At 33.6% G+C, this 25,448-nt stretch overlaps 1 protein-coding gene across 1 annotated transcript in view; it reads right to left on the minus strand.

Moving 5' to 3' along the window:
• The window catches only part of TUSC3 (tumor suppressor candidate 3), a 114,268-nt gene that overhangs the window by 65,023 nt on the left and 23,797 nt on the right, over positions 1–25,448 (minus strand). Inside the window, exons 2-5 of the mRNA XM_058803263.1 lie at positions 13,527–13,696; positions 5,804–5,921; positions 3,229–3,369; positions 2,534–2,674 (exon numbers count right to left, since the gene is read on the minus strand). Coding sequence (XP_058659246.1) covers positions 2,534–2,674; positions 3,229–3,369; positions 5,804–5,921; positions 13,527–13,696 — 570 coding nt within the window. The remainder of the gene's footprint in view (positions 1–2,533; positions 2,675–3,228; positions 3,370–5,803; positions 5,922–13,526; positions 13,697–25,448) is intronic.

Genomic DNA, 25,448 nt, shown 5'->3' on the forward strand with positions numbered 1-25,448 from the left:
ATCCTTTAAGTGCTATTAATTTTTAATGTAAACAGAATTTTACAGGAAAAGTATTAGCAACAATATAGGGCATTAATGCCATTTTAGTTACTTGCTTGTCTATACAATCAGCAGGATGACAATTACTGAATTGCATTAATACATTTCTTAAAATATTTGATTACATTTGGATCTGTCCTCAAGAGTTCAACTGAATGTCATTATAGGTTTTCTACACAGCGATCAGCAGTTCAGATGCAAACTCTTCAGCTTCTGCTAAAGAGAACAGCAAACATTCTAAGAAAAAATTGATGCATTTATTTTCTCAATTTTATTACATCTTCTACTATTTACTGCAGCTTGTAGTACAATGATTCTATGATTTGAAGGACTCATTTTTAACCTCTGCAAGAGGAAAAAAAACCAATTCCACAAAACACTGAAACAAACTTTTCATCTGAAAAGTCTGAGGTATGAAATTGAGATGAAATTGTTGTCCCCAGAGATAGAGTGCATGGTTAAACAAAGGAAATACCACTGATTATATATCTTTATTTGATTTTTTGACACAAGTATCTATTTTCTTGTGATAATTACTGTTTTAGTCAGGTTGTTGCTAAAAATTAGAAATAAAAAAAAAAAAGGCTGATACATATCAAATGCGAGACTAACTGGTGGCAGAGCATCTTTAGAAAGCATTATCATTGAAAAATAACCTAGAAAAATATATGGAATTAAATATGAAAGACTTTGGGAGAGACATGTCAAAACTCTGTGCTAGATCTTGGGATATTCCAAATTACATCCTGGTACAGAGAAGACATTCTGAACCTGGCTCCCTAGATCAAAAGGAATGTTCATTCTACTTGAAATATAGTCTTAGTGGTGGTTTATTTGAAAACTTGTTCTGTATTCCTTCCTCAATGTATGATGTAGAATAAAAAACTGCTTAAATAAAAATGTTTTCCTACACTAGTAGGAAAAGCTATGGCAGCACATGAGAGAAAACAGCATTATCAGTAGCCATTATTCAAGATTAATGCCAAATATTTAAGAATTTAGAACAAAGAGCTTTCCTTAATATCTTATTAATAATGTAGACATAAAAATTAGAACTCACCAGATAATAGGTAATTTTATCTTTGACCTTTATGAGATAAAGCCTGCCAAAGGCCCATCAGGTGACAGTACCACAAAAAGAAGACATCTTGTCACAATTTTGAATTAGAGCAGAACAGCAAACCAGTAATATGGTATTGAAAAGGAAGAAACAGTTTTATGATAACCTAAGTCTAGCAGAACTAAAACACATAGAACTATGAAATAGCCCAGGTTGAAAGAGACCTCGAAAGATCACCAAGTGCAAGCTTTCTTGGGAAAGAGAGCCTAGATGAGAAATACAACATGAATGCTGATGTAGAAACAAAACTCATATTCCATATAAAATCCTAGCCATGTCCTTTTAAGAAATGTTAATTCATATTGATACAAGTTGTGGAGAAGTCTTTAAAATGATCACAGGAAATAATCATCTAAATGTCAAAAGAATAAAAGCTTTGTTTATATTGCAAAAAAAAATGTCGAATTTCTAAAAAGTAGTGCTCTCCATTGATGTAACCACTAGAACAGTAAAATATTGGAGTGGACTCACTAATTACAGATACTATTCTAGTGTTGAAACTCATGCTTCTGATGCCATGTCCCCGAAAATTAAGCATTGGATGCTGTTCCTCAGATTTTTCCTCTTCTGTCAGTCACACTGATGTCAGAGTAATGGGTGCTTGTTGATGCACTGCAACAAATCTACCATCCCTGAATACTATTTCCAGTTTAAAACTGAGACAGCTAAGTTGCACATCCCGCATTTTTCATCAGTCTACTCATTTATTTGAAAACCACCATGTAAATAAACACAGTGCAATACACAATTAAGCAAATTCAAGCTTCATTCATTATTTATGGTTTTGAGGATTGAGTTGACTAATATTTCAAACACACTTGGCTAGATCTAGTCTTCTAGATCATCCTACAGGCATTTAGGTCAGCAGTAGAATGTTAAGGTCAGTATTACTGAAACCAGTTTTGGAAACAATTCCCTCTTTTTCTTTGTTTCTCAGATCTTTTATCACTGTCTTAGGACATAAAAGCCTCTGGTTTTTTTCTCAAACTCTCATTACTCTAAATTGATACAGTCTGACATCAATATCTGTGCTAAACCAATTGATTGACATTTTGGATTTTATCAAAAAAGGGCAAGTTGTACCATAGTCATAAACATCAGTAACCATTATTGAAAATATTTTCATACTGAAATTCAAATAAAAAACTGAACCTATTAGAGAATTTTCTCATTTTCAGTGAGTCACTCATAGTAACTGATACTCACTTCTTATGTGAATTAGACCCAAAATCTGGATTATGAATCTTTTTCTGACAGTATAATTCTGAACAATGTACTAATTTAAATGTTGTTAATTTATCCTCTAAATAATAAAAACATACCCTAAGATAGGAAATCAATAAAAAGCATATTAGTAAAGAAAAATCTGCATACCAGAGCTGCCATGGCCCAGCCAGTTTTGTTATAGATGAACTCTAGATTATTTCTTCGCAGATATAACAAGCCACCAACAAGAGATACCAGAAGAGCCAGTGCAATTGTACCAGAATAGTTAGGAGGCCTGAACACTCTAATCTGGAAGGAAAAATGAAAATACAGATTGTAATAAATGCTTACATACAGATCATCTTCCATGTGGAGCACCAAACACAATGGAGCACCTCTGAAATTTGGTTTCAGAGTCAGCAAGACTAGTCCCTAAATATACTTTAATAAGAAAAAAAGTACTTTCTTTAATGAGCACATACTATGAAAAATATTCATGTTTAATTTGGAACTGTGCAACTCTGAAAGATTATTTCTTCAAAAGATATGTAGGTTGTGTCTGAATTAAAAGCAGCTACCTTTGAATCTAAGTGTTTTGTATATAGTTTTGTAAAGCATATTTTATTTATTAACAACTAATTATTACTGCTTGTTTTTATCCAGAATTAGACTATAACAAAGCAAGAATGGAATATAATCTGCAGAAGTTCTCACAAGTATCAAAAATGTTATTTTTTTTAATGTGTTGTAGAACCCTCTCTTGACAAAGAAAGTTATTAAGGAAAGATGGAATTTATTGTCAACCTGTCTCAAACCACAAAGATACATTTACCTTCCACTTTTGGAATTGCTGAAAGACTTACATGAACATCTGTTCTGTCAGCTATCCATTTAGCTAGCTGTTCAGCTGCAAATCCGATTCTCTGCAGGTCAAATGTGTCAGCTCTCTTGGGTTTACCCTTCGGAGGAAAATGCATGAAAGTCGGAGCAGAGTTCATATTCAGCTACAAAATCAGGAAAAACAGCAGGAAAAAAATTAGTAACCTTATCCTCAAAATATAATACCACAATAGCCTCAATAACACAAATCTAATTAGCACCAAAATATCACTTGCCAGCATGCATTACATTTTTTGAAATATTCTCATATACAGTCCTCCAAAAAGAGTGCTCACAATATTCCTTCCTGTAGATTCTTCAAGATGTTTAATTATTTAGAATGTTTCACCCACAAGCTTTTCTATATAAGAGTATCTTAGTGCTTTAAACTTCTCATACATTGTAAGACCTTTCCTGTAATTGATAAAACAAAGATCTGCACCCAACCAGATCTTTGTCTTTAGTCTCTTGTAGCCAAACACCATCAAGCTACTTTACTCCCATAGAATTATAAGTTAATATACTATTAAAGTATAATTTATTTTAATAGTATATTAACTTATAATTCTATGGGAGTAAAGTAGCTTGATGGTGTTTGGCTACAAGAGACTAACCACCAGTGACCAGGCTTTTTTGGAATCCAAAACTGACTGGATAATTAGCTTAAGCTACATAACTTGCCCTAGGAGTTACTATTATTTATGTGATGATGCCACTGGAACTATTCACAGGATATTAACCTCAAAGGTGATGAACAAATAGATCTACATATACATTTGCTATTTGAAATTTTGACTTCAGATTCACAAGGCAGTATAGGAAAATGTCATTTCACTATATGAAATTCCTCTGTATTCAGACCATCTCAGAAATCATGCAATAAAGCACTAGAAGAAATGAAAATTAACATTAAAAAAATCAGGGGTAATGCCTAAAGCTGATGTAATATGGAGCTTTTTAAATAAAGAAGTAAGGGGTTTTTTAATATCCTGAAAAATGAAGTTCACACCACATTAGCAAAAATTTATATTGAATCAAGTACAAAGCTGAATTTATCAATAGAAATTATCAGCTCATAAAATATTTTCAATCTAAGCAAAAAAAATAGCCCTTTTTACTGAAATGATTTGGAAATAAAAAATATTCCAAGGGAAGCTAAAACATATGCTGTGAAATAGTTAAATAAAATATTTTATGAGATACAGAAACATCCAGACATTGTACAGTGTTTGGAGGCAGCTGATCTGGAACTGGTTTATCATTTCTCTATAAACATGGCAAAAGCTGCAAAAATCAAAATCACATTACTTTATGGGGGTTTTTTTTGCTATGGCATCAGTATTACATGACTTTGCACACATAAATGTAAAGTCAGAACTACATTTCCCTCAAATCCATGTTGAAACAGTCATTGGTAAAACTTATTCTTAACACTCTATCTCCTAAAAAAAACTCTTACATATTTATGCTCAATTTTGTCTAAATGTAAACATGATTTTAAATGCATACCATTTGAAATAAACTGAATTTGTGCCCTGTTATACAAGGAATAAGTTGAACTGGACTCTTCTAACATCTGCTGATTGGCTTAAGGAAAGGTCAAACAAAATATTTTGTATTATTATAACCATGCAGGTTACAACATATATAAAGTTCTCCAGTCTATATAGTCTATAGGTTATAAAGCTTAAATGTTTCTATCAAAAAAATCTTTAATTTTTAAAGCAAAATCTTATGCCACTAATAACCATTTTTACACACTGTATTCTAATATTTCAACTAGAAGTAAAAATAGTTATTAAACACACTATTTAAACTATTTAAAGTAAGTATCCTGAAAAGACATAATAATCTTTCCCCTGAACATTTAAAGTCACACTCTTCACCAAAAGGTATTTAAAATATACAGATAACTTCAAAGTTTTTCACTCCTCCTGATCTGCACTTTTAGCTTCAACCAATGGACAAATATCAAAGATAACATGCCAGTATTCAGTATTCATTTTCAAGAGATGACTTTTTCCTTGACTTCTCAATTTCAGTGCAGACATTAAACTATTCTCCAACTTTTACTCTTCACAGCCAACAACTAAATTGTAAAACAGTCTTTTCTCTTTATCCTGAAGAAATTCCAGACTAAATATTACTGAAGCTGAAGAATATTGCATTACATAAAAGCAATTAAAAGGCTCTTATACTAAAGAGCTTTTTTTTTTCCCTAAAGAGAAAATAAAGGAAATTTTTAAATGAAAATGTTACTTAAAACATGTTTAATTCTAAAAAATGGCCTAAACCATTGCCTAGAAAAAAAGTTGCTTATATATATACATATAATGGAATCTATAAACAAAGATTATAAACTACACTTGGAAAATACTAGAAGTGGTTATTAGTAGAGTCTGTCTTCACTGATGTTTAAGAAACTGCTATGTTTTTAACCAGGAGGAAACTGTATACAAAACAGGGGTACACACCTGCAAAGAACAACTAATTTATCTTCTATTATTTGACAAATTGACATGTAAAAATCAACAATGCTTTACAGTATTCAACATTTACCTGCTGAAATACATCTGCCCCTTCATCATAATCCACTATTGTGAAAAACAGTTTGTTTGAAAAAGCAGATGAATAGCGCCATGAATTAGCCAGCACTTGATATTCCTCATTAGCTTGCCTGTTAAGAAAAAGAAACAAATGTATATCCATATGCCATTCACTTGAAAAAAATATCCTATAATCAGCTGCAATGGTTAGATGAATTACATTTGCAGTATCATTCTTCACATCCATACTATGAACTAAAAAGTTTCAGCTCCTTATGCAACTTTCTGTTTCAAATTTGTCACCTCCAAAATTAGAAATGTGTTACGTTAAACTATACAAGAGAAATCCCAAGATAACATTAAGAAAAAGTAATGTTTTCCATATTTAAAGTCTCAGTAAATAGGACTGGTCTGAGTTGCAAGTATCAAATAGATCTGCTAACAGATCCATGTGAGGATATGCTTATGTGGCCCTTGAGGGTGCTATCAGGATATCCTTGCTAGAAACAGCTACACATAAGGAATTCTGAAACTAGGGGACAAATAACGCACAACAGTGAAAGCACTATGTTCCTAAAATAGCAGAGCCATAAGAGAGCCAAAGAAGCTGCTAAGCACTGGGGAAATGATCCTAAGGGAATAAAAACTAGGCTTGTAAGCAGCATGACAAACTCCAGACCATTTCTCTGAAAGGTGTTCTAGATGTGGTGATTTTGTAATCTATTAATATCTAATCTATTCCATCAGCACTAGAAAGTTATTTGCTACTAAATATTCTTCTAAAGAAAATAATCAAACAACAAACAAAAACCAACCAACAAATCCACTAATAAAACCCAAAGAGAACACAAACCAAAACAAACAATTTTGCTCTGACTTTACTAAGAAGAGAAAGACAAAGGGAATTCCAGGACAATAATACTAGCAATGACATCCCCTAACCACAGTGCCATAAAACCACAGGTTATTCCACAGGACAAATCTATACCAACAAAAATTCAGGGGAGAAAAACCCCAAAATGAAGGGATGCTTGCAACACTTTCTCATTTAGAGAGACTCCTTGGCTAATTTCCATATTACTGTTTAATCACATCCACAGTAGAGTCCAAACCAGTGGTTTACCACTTGACAACTCAGCTTTGCATATGATAAGATTTTGAAGTAGTATAAATGTGTTCTGCAGCTTTTTTCAAAACAGTGTTTCTAGAAAAACAGTTCTATGTGTTTCATGATGCAGAATGCTATTTAAAAGCTGTAAATTCAAAAATCTGTTTGCTCAAGAGAAACTTTGCACTAAACATATATAAGAGAGAGCAAAGAAGGGAAGACAATTACGGGATCACAGATATCATAAGACCTTCCCCATTTCTCCATAACTGAGATCAACCTTAGACATGAAATGTATTACATACAAACTCCAGCACAGTTGTGTATTATTACGAAGTCTACTGTACATGAAAAAAAAATCATAAAATGCCAAGACTCAAAATAAATATTCATGATTTCTTACTCCCACAAAGAATTAAATAACATGAAGCACAATAAAACTCAACTTTCACCCTTATTACCTGACTCAGTAAAATTTGCTATTTAACACCCTTACTCAATGGGCAGTTTGCAATTAAAAAAAGAAAAGAAGCAATTCAGGCATTAGATTGGTTACTTCTAGAAACAGATATTATCACTAAGCAGACTAACATTCATTGTCATCCTGAAGAGGGCAGTCAGACCACATCAAAGGAACGCTGTAAAATCTTAAGCAATATCTGTAGTGCAGTCTTCTGTTAAAACTGCTATATTTAAGCTGAACCATTTTTATTATAAGAAAAAGATGAAAATCAGTTCATCTTGACGCCACCATTCTTCTTTATCTACCTTTCACTTGTGATGAAACAGTGTTTCTGGGAAATTTAGATACTCCACTTATGGCCCCACTATTTGAGAGGTCTCTTGTTCCCATTGATCTCCATATATTTTGCATCTTTAAACTATTCTGAATTAATGAGTAATATTTAAAGTATTACTCTTCAAAAGGCTGCATTTTTTTGTAAGAGACTCAAAGCACAATTTCATCCTCTCACTGAAAATAGCAAACCATTCTATGATGCATCCTCACAGAAGCTCCTGAAGGGTGTGGAAAAGAGTGAAACAAGGAGCAGCAGGAATACAAAGTTAAAGGATTACCACACACTCATAACTGAAGATCATCCTACACACCACTATATCATTTCCAATTGAAAAATTTCTGATAGAATAACATTAGTAACTTTTTGTAGCACTGGTTCAATCCTTCTCAGACACAATAACAGTAAAAAGCATAAGTACTTGACTGAAAAAACTCAGTCTTCAATTATCAGTTATCAACTTGACAATATCAACTGTCAAGTTTTTACCTACCTATCTCTATAATTAGTTCATACCCATTCTACCAGCTTGTTTCTAGGAAGCAATGTTAATTATACAAAATTACTAGAATAATTATGTGAAAATCTATAAAGGCATAAAGCAAAGAACTACACTTGGTCTGAACTCGACAGAATATAATGTTAGCACTGCTCATTTTCTTGACAGGATTTTTTAATAGATGGAGAAGATTTGAATGTTATCACTGCTATAGTCACCTCTTTGGAATTTCATCATAACAGCAACACAGGAGCTAGCAACAACTGTAATATTGACCAGCTGGCAGAAAATAGTGGCCAGATCAAAAGGGAATGCTACTATTAGATTTACTCAGAAAATTCAATATACTGGGAAGTAAGCTACTAAGCAAATGCTCTACAGAAATTCTTCCATCATGCAAGAGGTGCTCATGAAATATTAAAAGTTTTATTTAAAAATATTAATTATGTGTGTGTCTATAGCAGTTAATCAGATTTGTATAACTTGAGATATATTTAATGAGAATAATTTTATTCTATTGGTCTGACATTATAGTAAGGAAAACACAAACTGAATATTAGGAAAAGAATAAAAGAGTATGGAATTATTTGAGAAAGAAAGTAGTAAAGCATTATTTTCTGACACAGTATGTACAATGCTTAAAAATGTACAGTTGGCACAGAATGTACTACCAGGTTACTTATACATTCTTAACCATCTTTTTAAAGTAAACTGTGATCAGTGCTGCAATTTACTTCCAATACAACTTCTGGTTTTTATTTGCAATGGTGCTCCCCAAAACTGAAGGAACAAAGGGATAAATGCATATTTTGACATCTTCTCTGTGTCAAGAAGACTATAAATTCAGAATGCTTATTTGATTTTGTTTAAGATGACATGTCTTGATGAGAAGCACTGAAAAATCTACAAATGTGTCCAGCAAATTAACTAAATGCAACAGAGAGTATAAACACATTGAAAACCATGCAGGTTTTGCAATCTAGGTATCTATAAAAGGAGAATCAAGCTAAAATCTATGCTATTCTATTTACAGCATCCCATGAAATTTTCAATATTCTGCAGATGAAAAGAAGCTATGAGGTCCTCTTCTGTAGAAGTTGCAAAGTAAAAGAATAAAAAATTGTGATCTCAGGAAGAATAAGGAGTCTGTTATGATCCAAGTATAAAATCACTGCCTTGTTAAGCAGGACTCATCAATACTTCTATCAAGGTCCTGAAGTGTACAAGAAAAGCAATTGCAGAACTTTAAAAAGCTTGTTCTAAATTTCCTATTCCTTCCTGGAACAAAAGGTCTCACTACATTTAAGAGACCTGTCAACGATTTTCTCACTCTCTACTCTTTATCAGCTAACAAAAAACTAAAACATTGGATCCTGCTTCATCTTTCTGATGATGCTCCTTGACTGCCACAATTCTTCTTGCTGTTGATCTACTCTTGCATCAGCTATTTGATGTCTTCTGAGATTTTTTTAAGTGAGAAACCAACAAATTTTTTTTTTTCAGAATTAAAAAACCTCTTGGAGGTCTCACTGATATGGTAGATGCTAATAAAAGTATTTGGAATTTCTTCTCATGTATTTTTCCATTTTCTTCTCATCTTTTCAAGGAACACTAAGAAAAAAAACTAACACAAAATATGCATCTTTCTGTTGATGGGCCTCAGCTGTTGGGGAAAAGCTCAAGTGACCAGTCTCATTCCTCTGACCCAGATATCCCTTTCTAAATGAAAATATCCCAGCAATGAATTTGAAAAACGAACTAGACAAAACTGTGAACTGTTTGATAACAAACAGAACACCTCTTGTATGCACCTGTATTCAAAGCAGAGATGGTTGCTTCTGCCAGTCAGATAAGAGAAGCAGAGCTCAGAAACCAAACTAAAAGCCTTCATATAATGTGTTTATGGAGTGGTCAGATGGTACAGCAACAAACAAAAAAGGAGCTAATTATAACAACGGAAGATGCAGGGGACAGTCAGCATGAGCAGGCTTGAGCTAAAGCCCTTTTGTAGGTAAAAATCAAAATACTAATAATCAAGTGAGGCAGGGGGGTCACTGAATTCTGGCTGGTAAAAGGTGCTGATCACTTTGGAAAAATGTAGTGATAATAAAATGAGGGAGCTGATTGCAAGATGCAAGAAGATGAAAGGCAGAGAAGCTGGCAGCAAATTTTCCCCCCAAAATCATTCAAGTTAGTCCAGTAGTTACCATTTGCCTGTATGCAATACGAAGTACAGGCTGAGGAACAGTCCCTCCATCTCTATGAAGATATTCCTGTCAGAGGGAATGTGGTTTTTTCTCCTTCTTACATACATAAGTAATTTTTTTTCAGCAGTGGGACTGATGTGGGTAACAGAGATAAACTATTTAGCTGAGTGAAGACCTAAGGACAAAGGGAAAAAGGAAGCTAGTCTTACATCCTGAGGAGTCACTATTTAGAGTGAGATTATTTCTGCCTGCTCATCCAAACTGATGCATCATCACAGTGCACCAAAGGGCCTTTCAGTATCTACTTCCAGTGTACTGTTGAAGAATATATACACCAAAACCAGCAGTAACAGGTAAATCAATTAAAACTAACCAAGTTTAATTTCCTGGAACCAGAACAGTTTAATCAGACACATTTCCAAACATGCATGGAAAAAACCCCATCCTAAGCCATTAGAAATGCATTCCAGCTCTGTTTGAGAGCACATTGAATAGCTAATCAGTTATTCCTACTTCATTTCCTAACACCAGCTATGTCATATTGGACTTAAATAACTGGGACAACAGAAAAACTGACATTTATGCTACCGCTAACACAGTTGTAAAGGCATCACATGTCTTTCAATACTTTTTTAGATCAGAAAACTGGAACTTGTTTGTTTGTTCACAAAGCTAGATAAAGGAGTTCTGCTTTAGAATGAAGATAAAATTTCCTTGAAAAAAACTCCAGAAGTGTGACTATGGGCTGTACTAATACATGTACATAGCTGCTGGCTTTCAGAAGTCTTCATGTGTTAGGACTAGATTGATTCAGACAGAATTGACTGAAAGGATATTTTTTGCAAACAAAAGCTTATCTAAATATCTAGTGTGCCAAAGACTTCTTTTTATGCAGCATTTTAACACATCATTTTAAATTGATATGATTTCCATACACTTTCACAAATCACATGATTTGTGTGACTGATGTTGTAACATCCTCCTTGCTGCACAGAGAAAATCCTCAGATTGTCTGAGACAAATCTGGTCAGCTTTCCACATGTATCATAGAAAGATAAAATACAGAAGTGTCAAATCTACACACCAAAAGGAAAACTTTTTTGTTTTAATAGTTTTGTGGTGCATAAACCAACCATGCTCAATTTTTAGAGAGGAAAAAAGTTTTCATTCTTGTGGCAAAGTTATTCAAAGTTAAAGATTTCAGACTAGATACTTCTTCATATTTGAAATATGACATTGATTTTTTCTCTCTATGCAACTATTCCAAAAATATTTTGACTAGTAGCAGTTAACTTAAATCTTGAACAAGAGCATCTTCACAGAACATTACAGATTAAGTTAAAAAATCAATTTAGCCTTTAAGCAAAGTGACTAGTGAATATCTAACAATCAAGTAATGCATGCATTTCAGTTCTATATATCCTTACAGTGCTCCTGTCCATTAATTAACCATTGATTTGAAAATGTCGATTTTCCTGATAATGGTTTTATGTGCAGTATGATCAACCTCATTAAATTCCTTTTATTTCACATGAACAAATGGATCGCAATTTCACATTTATTTAAACAAACCCAACTGAAAGTAGTATGCTCATTTTTCCTTCATTTTATGCTTAAAGATTTTCAGTTGCTACTGTACAAGATATCTAGTCTGGTCTTTCCTAAGATGAAGTTTAGAGGCTCTTTTTTAGCACAGTAAACAATATACAGTTGCAAGCAAAATAAACTTCCTTAATATCAGCAATATTTATGTAGTTTAACATGCCCTACAAAAGACCTATATGTAGAACATGGAAACAATTTGCCAAGGCCATTATAATGACAAATACAATGACCCTTATAAAGCTGAACTTGGTGCATCTCATGTAGCTTTACCCACTGGTAAATAAGGAATGATATAAAACAATATAATAAACTTTCAACTCCTGTATCATCTCCTGAAGCTGAACTCTGCCAACATAAAGAAGAAACAACAGAAAAGAAACTACTGAACTAAAAATTAACTTCATCTGAGAATGTTGGACAATTTCTGTACCTAATCCTTCAGCTTCACAGTCCATATACGGAGGGTGAAGTGGAAAGACAATTTATATACTCTCCCTCAAAACTGACCAACTGACTTCAATGACACAAAATTAATATCTAAAAAACCAAAAACCTAATAAAAACATAGACAATTACAGATACTCAAAGTATCAGTTGTAAATGTCACATTCCAACACATCAGAAATCTAACACACTGCTACATTTACCAACCTCGCATATAGTTTAAATAAATGTATTTAAAAACAAGAAATAGTATTACCTCATATACAGCCTACATTTTTCAGTCTTACAAAATATTCTGCCACCCATTTAAATAGTGTTTAGAGTTCCCTGCTCAATAATCCCATTTATTGCTAAACACAGTAATTTCTAATGCATATTTTGGCTGAAGAAGGTTTTATTAGCACAGTTTCTGATTTAGTGAGGTAATTAAGTGCATGACTACCTTTCAGTGTCTTGGCCCTATTTCCCTATCATTAGTCATTTTTGGATTAACTTATTGCACTAGGGACTTGCAGAGAGAGATCTTGAACTTAGAAGACTACTAGAGGCACTCTAATACATATTCAGAGTGGAGTTACCAGAACACATCAAATTGGTGTGACAGACAGTATTCCACAATACCTATGACCTCATGGAAAAATGTGCTAGCACATAAGAACTGTCCAAAGCTGTGAAATCAGAGGGTAAGACATCTGCATGAGCACCTTGGGCATCTCTTAACTGAAGAAATCACCGAAGTGCCATTATTATTAAATGGTAATGAATCACTTAATGTCTTTGGAAAGATCATAGTTAACTGATAATAAAATAAACTGATTTCTTAAATAGAAAGTCTTCCTCAGCTGTGTACATTTTATTCATCTGCAATTTAAAAATCAAAACCTGGACTAATTGTAAAATGTGACACATGGATGAAATGCAGTTGAAAAGACGCTGTAACAACCACATGAGCGTGTTGATTGGTGAGCATCTACCCCATGCAAAGAACAACCCCACTTGGCATACTGCACATTGATTCCAACACTCACTTGAAAACAGGTAAGGAAGGTGAGCAAGGTCACCAAGGCATAAATTACCTGCACACAGAGCACTGCCGCTGTGGCTGGAGAGCCGTGAACATCACCACCACAGAGTAGTTCCGAGGTGGGGCCTTCACAAACCTTCGGAATTTATCTCCGTTCATGCGGATGACTGAACGCCTTGAGCTCCACTCCATCAGCTGCTCCACTTTCTCAGCCAAAAGATTCTGAAATTGAGGACAAGCATGAGGAATGTTTAAGCTTGAAATTTAAATGCTTTGTACCTATATTCTGCCTGTGCACTCTCCAAATTCTTCTGGACTCAAGATGGAAGTTATATATTGCTGTATGTAGCAGAGTTTAGCTAATAGCATAATTTAGTCTTTCATGTAGTCAATGAGACTTTAAGTATTTAAAAGAATAACTCAATGTGGTCTGAAACAGAAAGAATACATAAAATAAAATCAAACAGGTTGCTACCAAAGACAAAGGAGTAGAGTAAGGATCACTGCCTAACTAGAAGTTACCAGTACAGCAATCATTTAACTTCCATTAAAAAACCTGAAGTTTTAGAAAACACAGCCTTATGTTATATTTATTGTATTTAGTAAAAATCACAGCAGGATATTGTCTGTCACTTGAGTATAAAGATGAAAGATAAATGTACCTACAAAGAGAGAGAAATAGTTACTATGTTTAGAATTTCCTACAAATGTATCATACTGAATTTAAATTCATGCAAGTTTTGTATTTTGTTAGAGACAAGACTGCACCGTCATATAAACTCATCTAGGTACATTTCATTATGAGATCAATATTTTAAGCTGATCTCAAGACTGAGAAGCACAAAATATTTTGACTGAACTACCATTGTATAAAAAAAATCTGATGGTGTACTGTCTTTTGCTTGAAAGCATTCCACCCCACGAGTGATTTAAAAGCAAGCTATGAGACATACTAAAAGACAGCTCTCTTTATCTAACTATTCCTATGAAAATCTATTTAGGGTTTTGTTTATTTTATCAAGTAAATGTGATGCCACACATGCTCAGCAGAAAGTGTTTGGTTTCCTAAGTTACCTAGGTTCAGCAAGGTTGAACTGACCATGCTATAGTGGACTGCTGCATACAGCGTAGCAGGATTAATGCATCTATCTTGGTAAAGCCTTCAGCTCCATGCTCACTGGCCCTGTGGAAGCTGCTTTATCAAATAAAAACTAAAAATAAGAGTGGAGGACACTGGAATATTACAACTCAGAAGCTAAGTGCTGAGAGGAAGTGGGAAGGACAGAGAAGGGGGCAGAGAGACAGGAACAGAAGGTGAGGAACGCAGACCAAACAAAGAGGGAACTAACTTCAGAAAATTGAAGATGCTAGAACTCTGTTAAAATACACATCAATTAGTAGGGTTTACAAACTGGTCAGGCTCCACCGAGGAGGAGTAGAACAAACTAGCCTAAAAAACCTATAGAAGTAGGGACACACTCAGAAAAGAGAGCTTGATGACGTGTAGAAGCCAAACAGAAAGTTTGTGTAAGAACAACTTGTGCAAGAACAACTGAGCAATGAGACAAGGTGGCTATTCTGAGTTTTTTTTAAAAATTGAATAGAATAGAAAAATTAGGTCATCTAGTAACATTTTGACAAATCAGTAATGCTATGAATGAGAGTAGAGATAGATATATGAGGGGAAGGAAGGAATGAATTGAAAGGATAAAGAAAAATTATATTTTGCCTGTCAGAAATTCCACCTCCAAAATTATCAGAGCCCCTTAGGGGCTGTGCTCCCCTAGGCACTGGTCATCACAAGGCTTGAGTACAAAAGAAGCTTTGATGAGTGTGGATCATGAAGAGCTCTGAAATACCTGCATTTACTTGACCTTACAAAAAAAATCCTTTAGGTTTTTGCTCCTGTTCCTGTTTTGTACCAGAATTTAGCTAGTATTTGTAATCATGAATGTGAAGGAGAGATTACAACTCTGTTTATCATGAGAATATCAATGATTCAATTAAAACTATAATTTTTCTTCTTCTAAAAGACATATGTTTTTGGTGGTTTTGCCTCAAGAAGATATTATGTAAGTTCTTTTCTTTAAAAATAATGACAAAGCAAAGTACACAAAAATGAAGCTTACACATTTGCACGATTACCTTCAATTAGCAGTGTCAGGATTAAATCCTTGTTCATTTCAAAAGATTCACTTGTTTTGCATCAGGCACTCCAGACAGTAACGCACAATAAAATACGAGGAGCTAAAAAGCATGGGAACTAGAATATCCAAAAGCTTTAATTATTATAGCAAAAAGATAAACCAAAGAGAACTAATAAAAAGACATAACTTTTATATTAACAAAGGAACTATGCATAATATCCTACTTGGTACAGAAAAACAAATACTTTTCAGATTAGGCCGTATTCAAAGAAAAGAAACCCATGAAATAGCATTAAGGGTATGAAAGCAAAACCATGATCTTGACAGAAAGAAAAAAAAATCAGGAGAGGGAATAAATCCAGCTCTATTAGTGCTACATAATTTGCTTCTATAAAATACAGTTATATAGAAGAATCTTACTCAGAGAAGTCCCAATTGTAGTTTTACTTGGAAGCTAGTTGCCAGTAAAAATTAGTCCTGATTCCTTTAGATTCAGCCACGTGTAACATCACCTTTACATAGCTCTTGTGCACTATTCACTATAACATTCTCAACCACTTTTATCACTTCTTGTTGTTTGGTTCTTCTAGTAAAAAGCTTAGTAACTGCGCTAATTTTATATGTGTACTACACTAGGTAAAATCAAGCTAGTATTTCAGGATTGTGGACATTAGGTACAATGTATATACTTCCGTCACTGCATTATGAAGAAATCTATTTTTTTCAAATAGAAAGTTATGAAATAGACTGCAGATAGTGTCTTGCCTCATAAAACATTCTGCTATAGGCTACACTTCTTTTAGTTAACTGACCGCACTTCAATATCCTACCAATATTTTGGACACTATCTCAGAAGACGTCTTTTGCAGAGTAATTAATAGAAGAGACCTTGGGACTGAGGTTTCTAGAATCCACAGTGCAGTCTTTCTGACCTGTAAGTCTTCAGAAAAATATGAAGGTCTGATATTGGTTTTGTCAATTCCAAAATATGTTCACAATATATGCTCCTGAGTAAGTTAGCAACCTTTTCCTCCTTTCATTTAATAATGAAATCAAAGAAATAAATCTGAGTAATAAAAGTTTGCATTTTAGCCATGTATTTGACTTTAAAGCTGAGTCTTAAGGAAATATGGCACATTTTAAAATTCCACTGGTCTAGATCAGCTCTGCATCAAAAAGGCACCCACCTAACAGACACTACACTCAGAAAATTGGCCAGTGTGTTAACAGGCAGGGGGCAGGCTAAAGTGTGTTTTATGTATACTGAAGCCAGCAGACCAGTCTTAAGGATTTCATAATTCAGAATCTAATTCGGATATTTTTGTAAGAAAATTATTTTTTTCAAGATAGAAGTATAGAAAACAGAAAAAACATACTGTTGAGTAAAAGCAGGACCTCTATGTCAGTCAAAAATTTTCTCCAGTGCAAAAGAAAAGCGTTAAAAAGTGAAGAAAAATTGACAAAAAAATGTGTAGAATGAAAAGGCAAAATTTTTATATTACCCTTAGAAAAATAATCCACTAATATCCTAGAAAGCACTGTTAGAAAAGACAATGGTCTATGCCAAATTGGTTTTGCTTTGAAGATACTGAAACCAAACATATTTTCTTTCACCCTTTATTGTCCAACTATACAATCCATACATACAATTGTCAACAAAGTGAATTCTCATTAGGATTCTAGACACTTAAAAATTTTATTAACTTGCCTCTTTCTACCCCCTGGGAAAAGTCTTCTGCCAGACAAAATCTGGAAGTAGGAGAGAGAGGTTAAATCTACCAAAGCACATGTTGTGATGACAGACACAACAACTGTTACTCAAATCCAGAAAACAAGGGACACTACCTCATTTTCACTCCGGATTTCTATTTTTCTGCTCCTTGACATAGTCTCTGCAAGTAAAGACTCTACATATATTTAAATCTATTAATTTACAGTATTCCTCTAAGGCACTTACCAGATTTATGTGGGATAACTGAAAGGGTTTTAGTTGAAACACTAAAGGGGGAAACACCCAAAAACAAACAAACAAAAAACCAAGAAACTCAAACCCTAATTATGACAAAGAAAATTCTTCCTGTAAGAAGAAAACTCTGGGTGTGATGTTGCAAATAGCTACAAAAGGATCAACAGATAACAGTCTTTAACAGTCTGTAAAAGCACTGAGAACATTCAATCAATGAATGAAGAAGAAGCCATGTATCATTTACTTATTTTCATTAGCTGATGCCACAATCAGAATGTAGGAACATGTATGACCTATGTGTGCAAACAAAATTAATGCTAATTTCTGTAAACAAACAGAACTACATCATTACTTGCTGCTCCTACACTATTTTGTTGCAAGTGAAAATATATAGCACATCAACATTTTTACAAAACTAAATAACTGTTAAAAATCTGAGAAGATCCAAAATCCAGGAATTTTCTTACACAACAAGTAAAGCTGTTATTTTTTTAGAAAACAGTATTATTTTGTAAGGCAATCACCTACAAAAACTGTCCTTGCTCTTGAAATAGTGACAGTCATTGGCATCTTTTCCTCAATCCTGTTAAGCAGATGATCACTCCCCACTGAAAAAAAAAGCTGCTTGGGAAAACAATTCTAAAAAATTCCTCTTTTATCCCTAAGGCTAGTAAATGATTTTTCCATTTGCAGTTTTCCCTATTATTGAGTAATGAAGGAAGCAAAAGGTAGATTTGATCTATTATAGATCTTGGTTTCCAGTGATGTGATAAAACAACCAAGCTACCTGTCAAAAAACTAAGTGTGACAAGTTATGAAACTAAAGATGCCAGCAGGCCAAGCTTCTGGCATCTGCACCTGAAGCAATTCCCTATTAGGGACTGCTTCCCAGTGATCCTTCACATCTCCTCTCTGCTTCGTAACCCAACAGAGCTTGACATCTACAAGCCTTCCCTTTCATTCTCTGTGACCAGCAGATTAGCTGCTGAAAACACAGCTTTACTTACTCATTCTCCCAAGACACAGTGCCTAGAAGACAAAGCATAAACAACAAGAATCACCTTGCATACACACGTGCTGCCTCACTTGATTTTTAATCTTTCTTGGCCAGATGTTCTAAATTTATTTTGGTCCAAATAAAACAGTTGTGGGCAGGAGGTACCAAACAAAAAAAACAAAATACCAAACATATTTTCCTAAGTGCTGCTTGCTCAGTCTGTCCAGTGGATGGCCCTGATATTTTCAAGATTTCTTCTTTAGACTTCTTTTCATTTACTTTGCCTTCTGTTAGAATAATGTGACACAGGTAACCTAAGGCATAAGGGTTATTGGAAAAAAGCAAAGAATTAAGTCCAATGATATTACTCAATGATTCAGTGTTCAAATTAGACTCCTTCCCTTTGAAAAACACCAGCTCTAACACTTGACATCTTTCAGGTTCCAGAAGAAGTTTCAGGTTTTTCTGATGTAAGAGGGTCCTGAATACTCAATATGCTTTAGAAAGACTGGGTCAAAAGCAGTAACATGAGATTCCTATACCAGGAAAAGTATAAGTTAGCTAGAGACTCAATCTACTAATAAGGCTGAAGCATTGTTTATTACTGAGCCACTCCCCTTTCCTGATAAATTCCAATTCACTCCAGCACCTCAAATTTCACTTTTTGTAAGGAAAAAAATAAAGAAAGGAGTTTCTAATTAATGATTTGATATTACATTTGCTACTGGAGGTGAGCTAACTACAGATTTTGTTAACTATTTCTGAAATGATGTTGCAAATTAAAAAAAAAATAAGATGGCTTGACTTCCATGTTTCCTTTATGTGTATTTTACCAAAACAAGCTAAGGCAGATTGAAAAACCACCCTTGATGAAAATTCTGCTTTGTTCACTCAGGTGCATCAAATCCCCAAGAAATTCTAGCTCTGTACACAATTATTTCAGGACAACACTCATTGTGGAAAAAAAACCCAATTAAACAAACAAAAAGCAAACCACAAAACAAGGTTGTACTGATATTGCATGTAAACTATCTCATAAATCTATCTAATGCATGTAGCTTAAATTCCAATTTACTTTAACAGTCTCCATTTTAGTCTTTAATTACACTAAGAATAATAGTACAGAGAAACTAATTGCACTAATAAACACATTTCACCAGTTTGCTGTAAGAACAGTTAACTTCTCTAAAAATGTGTCTGATAAACATTCACAGATATGCAATTACTGACCCCATTAAATTGGTGGCAGAAAGATGATGGATTCAACATTCAAAGTGTTCTTACAGGCATTCATTCCTCTGCTGTCCCTTGGTCAGCTGATGTCTGCATAAAAATGTATTATGCTACCAACATATCAGTATCCTTGAGCATATTTAAACATTCTTATCATTTGTAAAACTCAACACACAATAATGGCATATATTTAGATAATTTCATATAATATTTCCTACACACTAAAAAGGGAGAAGATAGAAGGCTACTTTCCTATATAGGTCTTCTAAACAAAATCTCAAATAGCTCATGGACTTGAAATGTAATTTCATTGAGTTGTCTGCATCTTCACTCTTCTCTCTAATATCTTCTAAGCTAATCTAAAACCCAGGGAAAAAGATTTAAATATATTTCACTTTTGTCAAAATTTATTCTCTTTGTATTAACAAAAGCACCACCAGTAGCTTTATCAAAAATACTTAGTCTCAATTCTGAACTTGTCTTTAAACAGGAACAGAAACCACGGGTCATGTCAAAGCTACAAACTGTGATTCCTTGATTCACAACCATAGGCCTAATGGAGAACTCCTGGATAAAGTATCTGAATATTCCAGTGAGCAACACATTATTCTGCAGCCATACACTCATAAACTAATTCTTCTATTGAGAATAACTATCAGTACAGCAAATATTTTCTTCTCTAATTTCTCTTCTGCAAGAAAAGAGAAGCATGAATTAATGCAAATATTACTAACCACTAAGATATACAGAAATCTGTTTGGATACTTTTTTTCCTTCTCAGATTATTTATTTATTTACAAAAAGCCATTGCCTGAACATAATTGAGAAGCCATGTAAGCTGGCACAGTATGACTGACTTAATATTATGCTCCATTGACTCAAAGTCATTTAGCTGTGACTGAGAATTTGCTTTTTGGAATGAGATGCTGATTTTCATCTTTATGTAAAATGCCTACATTGTGGCATAATACCTAAAAAATGTCCTTTTAAGGATGAATAGATAAATGAACAGAGAATCAAAACTACTGTGGTTTTTGGTTTCTTTTTTTTTTATTATTATTTTAGCCCATATGTTGTTCTATTAGCAGATTCAGAAAAATCTGGTATTACATGAAGCTTTCATTTTCTGAACATTATAAAAGTATTAACATTAATATTTTTACACTGTGTAAGATGCAACACTGAAAATAACCTGTGTAATGGTCTACATGGATGTATTTCGTCCAGCTGATTTTACAAAGACCAGCAATTTCCACTGAGTACAATCAAAAATTGACAATTGATTTCAAAATACAAGAAATTTACCCTGTTTTCTATTTAATACTTTTCAAAATTTTCACAATTTGTCACAAACTTTAAAGTAACTTACATTCATTTAAAGATAAAGTTCATCTGATTTAAATAAAGCCTATAAAATCAACAATATGAATTACAGAGTAAGACCCTAGTACTGTAAACAAGACACAGCTTATTTCAGGAAAGATAATACCTACTGTATTGCATTAAATAAACAAAAGTTAAACTATTTAAGTTTTATAGAAATAAGCCTAGGTAAGATGACTTATACAACTACAGGCTTTTCACTTATAATTTTATTTTACTTTTTTTTTCTTTAGAAGCATGGAAGTAATTCATTACATAATGAGAAATATCAAAAGGTTGAATTATGAATTAGAGGAAAGATTCTACAACAAAAGCACCAGCTAAACCTCAAAGTACATTTTGCTTAGGTCACCTTTATACTGGAAGGATATTAGTCTCAGGAGAGCATAATATAGGACATCCAGGATGATTCCAAGAGTGCTTGTTATACACAAAAGCTAAAAAAGCTCCATTTACTCTCAGTGGAAAACAATTCAGGGTGACCTAGCAAAAATATTGCAGAAGTTCTTAAAGATGGGAAGAAATTTTTAGCTAAATATTAAAATTATGCACAAAAAGTTAAAACTAACTCTGCACATATATTTCAATTCATTAAGATCAAACCCCTAATTCTAAATTGCTATTTTTTTTCAATATTCAGAACCTTCAGATTCCTGGGAATTGGATTCAGCCATACCTTTAAGAGTGCTAAATTTATTATTTTTATGCAGATACTTCAAGTTAACTCTATGCACAATTATTATTTCACAAATCACAACTCTTTCTAAATCCAGGAAGACATCTCAAAGCTGCAGATTATCAAGATGTTTAATACCAACTTATTTGGCCTGCCATTTTCAAATATTTCTGATTTTTAGGTAAAATTAAACTTAACTAAGTCAGCATTTTAAACCAGTTTCTATTTAGATTGCCATTCTGAGTTTCTGGACCCCAAGGAGTTTTTTTTGTTAAGTTCAGCTTTCTGCAAGAGTCATCTCAGAGCATTCAATTAGCAGAGTAGAATTATGAGTTAACTACTGAAAGCCATTCAGGAAACTAAAATATTCTTTGTGTACCTCTCCCTTCCTACAGAGAATATTGACTGCTCAACACATTATTAACATTGTATTTATATTTAAAAATAAGTAACTCTTTCCTTCACTTCTTCAGGGTTTGCTGAAATCAGCAGGCAGCCTTATTTAACCTAGATCATTTGAAAAAATTGTATTTCTCTACTAAAAGCAAAGGTCTGACACTACAGCTATTTCTCCTCTGTTTTCTTCATTCTAAAACTAGAGTCCAGAGTCTCTGAAAATGTGAAAATGAGATCTTTTTTTTACTCTCGAGTATTGTATATGAAGTTGAATGTTCTACATACAGTGCTATATAACTAGCTGTTCCCTCTCAATTTTATCACAAAATATCTTTGCCAGCTGAATCTCTTACACTATTAAAAAAGGAAGTGTTACAGAGTAAGCCATAAGAACCTGATAAGGCAGTTTCAGGTTACTCATATACTAGTTTTGCATACACCACAGCATGTAGCTCTAGTACGCCATGTATCCCAAATTGCATGCTGCCCTGGGAAAAATTCAAATAACTTATGTAGTATATTCCTTAGGAAAAACAAACAAACAAACCCAAAACCAAATAAAAAACAGGAAAAAAAAAGTCCAAATAAAACCCCAAAACAAGTAACAACAAAATCCAAACAAAAGAAGCAGCCACCCCTAACCTCTGCACAACTCTTGACAATGCTCAGTCATCTTCACAGTACAGAAGTGTTCACTGATGTTCGGGTGGAACCTTTAGTGTTTCATTTTGTGCCCACTGCCTCCAGGCCTGTCACTGGGCACCAACAATTGTGCCAGTCATCATAACCCTTCAGGTATTTATTTGCATCGATATAATTCCTCCTGAGCCTTTGCTTTTCTAGGATTAACATTCCCAACTCTCTCAGCCCTTCCTCAGATCATTTTTAACTCCAGAACATTAGGTAGAAAGCATGATATTTAAACGATGTGCATGAAATGACATCACTTTACTGAAGAGTGGTTCCATCCTAATTTTTGTTTTTTTCATTAATGTAAAGCAAGTTCTTCTTTACAGAGCAGGTAGCATCTAAAGAAAAGGTGACTTGGACAGACATCAACAAAACTGTTCCTTTGTTCAAAGTGAATTCCCTGTTTCACAATAAAGTAACTCACAAACTGAATTGCTGTTGAAATACTGCCAATCACATTTCTATCCCTTACTGCCTATTTCCCACATATTTATGGAATGACAAGATTTTAGGTTGAAGGCTGATAAAGTAATGATGATAGTAACTTCAAAAAGAGGTAGTTCACCTCAGAAATTTGAGGTTGCTTTGATTTTGGTGGAATGCTACCAATAAATCACAGTTTGAAAGTGGTCAAAAAGCCAGAAGACCAACAAAAGTTCAGGGTATTACTAGATTTTCTCCCCAAAGTTAAAAAATTAAATTGAACCTGGATCATTTTTGCTCTCTGTAAACAGGCATGCTAGAGACACATTTTACAAAGTCATTGATAACTCAGCTCTCCTCTCTGTGGAACCACATAGAGACTAATCCCTCAAAGCCCTTAAGCATTGTGCTACACTGAAGAATTACCCAGAAAACCAAACCATGGCTAATGCTAAAAAAAAAAAAAAAAATAAATCTTTCTTCCTCTTTTTCCTCTTCTTCACTTTTCTATGTTATTCCAAACACCAGGTTAAAATACAGATGTTGTATTTCCAGTCCCTGGAAGTACAGAATAGATGACTGAACAGCTACAACGAATAGAAGTTTTATTAAAAAAATCTTATAAAAAATCTTATGAAAGGCTAGCTAGGGAAAGCATCAAGAACTTAAAGTACATTAGATTATAAAGAAGGCTGGGAAGGGGCAGCAGCAGCTACTGTTAAAAGAAAGAAGTTTAGGAAAAATCAATTCAACATTTGAAATGTAAAACGCAGAGTAAATACAGAATAAAACAGAGAAGATTTGGTTCTGTGAGTAAAAACATACCAGAATGAAGGGGCAGAAATTAAATTGTTTCAAAGCACATAAGCACTGGTTGGTAATCAGAGATATAACTGCTTGAACATGAAAACAACGAGAACTCAAACAAGCATACTGAAATAATTTTGACAGAATTCCCTTAAGAATAATGCTTGCATTTTTTAAAAAAATTGCTCCAACAAGGAATACAAGAGTACTTCAACTTTCTTTGTTATTATATAACATACATTTTAAAAGAGGGTATATAACACAAAAGAATTTGGAGAAAGCTAAGTGACCTTTAACAAAATCAACAAATCAGCAGTTCTCCATACAAGCAAAGAACAACCGGTTAACTTCATACAGAGAATACATAAAGCATCTAGTTGAAAAATATTCTGGGAATGAATACTCTGGCTTCTTCATCTTCCAAAACATAAAAAAAAAAAAAAAACACAATCAAACAAAACCAAAAACACCAATCAAAAAACCAAACCAAAACAAACACAAAACCCAGCAACAACAAAAATGCCGAAACCCCAAAATCAACACACAGGCAGACATCGTGAATTTGTCTTTTTGGTATTACTGAGAGAATTGTCAAGTACCTGTTTCTTATTGGCACCTTAACAGAAAAGGTTATCTTGCTGATTAGTGCACTGGGAAGCTAAAAAAACAGAATTAAATTTCTCATGTGCCTCTTCACAACAAGTGAATTAAGAGAGTAATGTCAGAGGAAAGATGTGGTGGTAAGTAATTAACACTTTCTGTCTTGTGACAAAGGCAATTAAGTACTTTCTGAAATAAGATATCTAACTATGCACAAACTAGTCTGTGTAAAATTAAAGAACTTTAAAAATTGTAATCAAAAATTGCAGACAAAATAATTAATCTTTAGAGTGGAAAAAGTTGCTACTGCCAAAGGCACTGGAACATCTTGTGACTACCTACCACAGATGCAAGTTTTACTTCCTCCTTAAAATTTCACATGTTCTTTATGTTTTACCCATTAACCAAGTATCCATAGGATAAAACCTCCTATGCTAGAAAAGAAATAAATATTATGCAAAATATTATCACTATTCTCACTAAAAAAAAAAAAAAATTGTAACTCCAAACTTGGCTAATCTGAGACCTATCAGGGTTAAATACAATTACAGATTTAAAACAAAGCAAAACAAACAATAACAACAAAAAACCCACCACCCAAACAAAAAAGCAAAAAAAAACCTCTTAGATTATTCTTTTGCAAAAGAGGAATGTAA

The sequence above is a fragment of the Ammospiza caudacuta genome, chromosome 4 (genome assembly GCF_027887145.1).
Source record: "Ammospiza caudacuta isolate bAmmCau1 chromosome 4, bAmmCau1.pri, whole genome shotgun sequence".
Lineage (NCBI taxonomy): Eukaryota > Metazoa > Chordata > Aves > Passeriformes > Passerellidae > Ammospiza > Ammospiza caudacuta.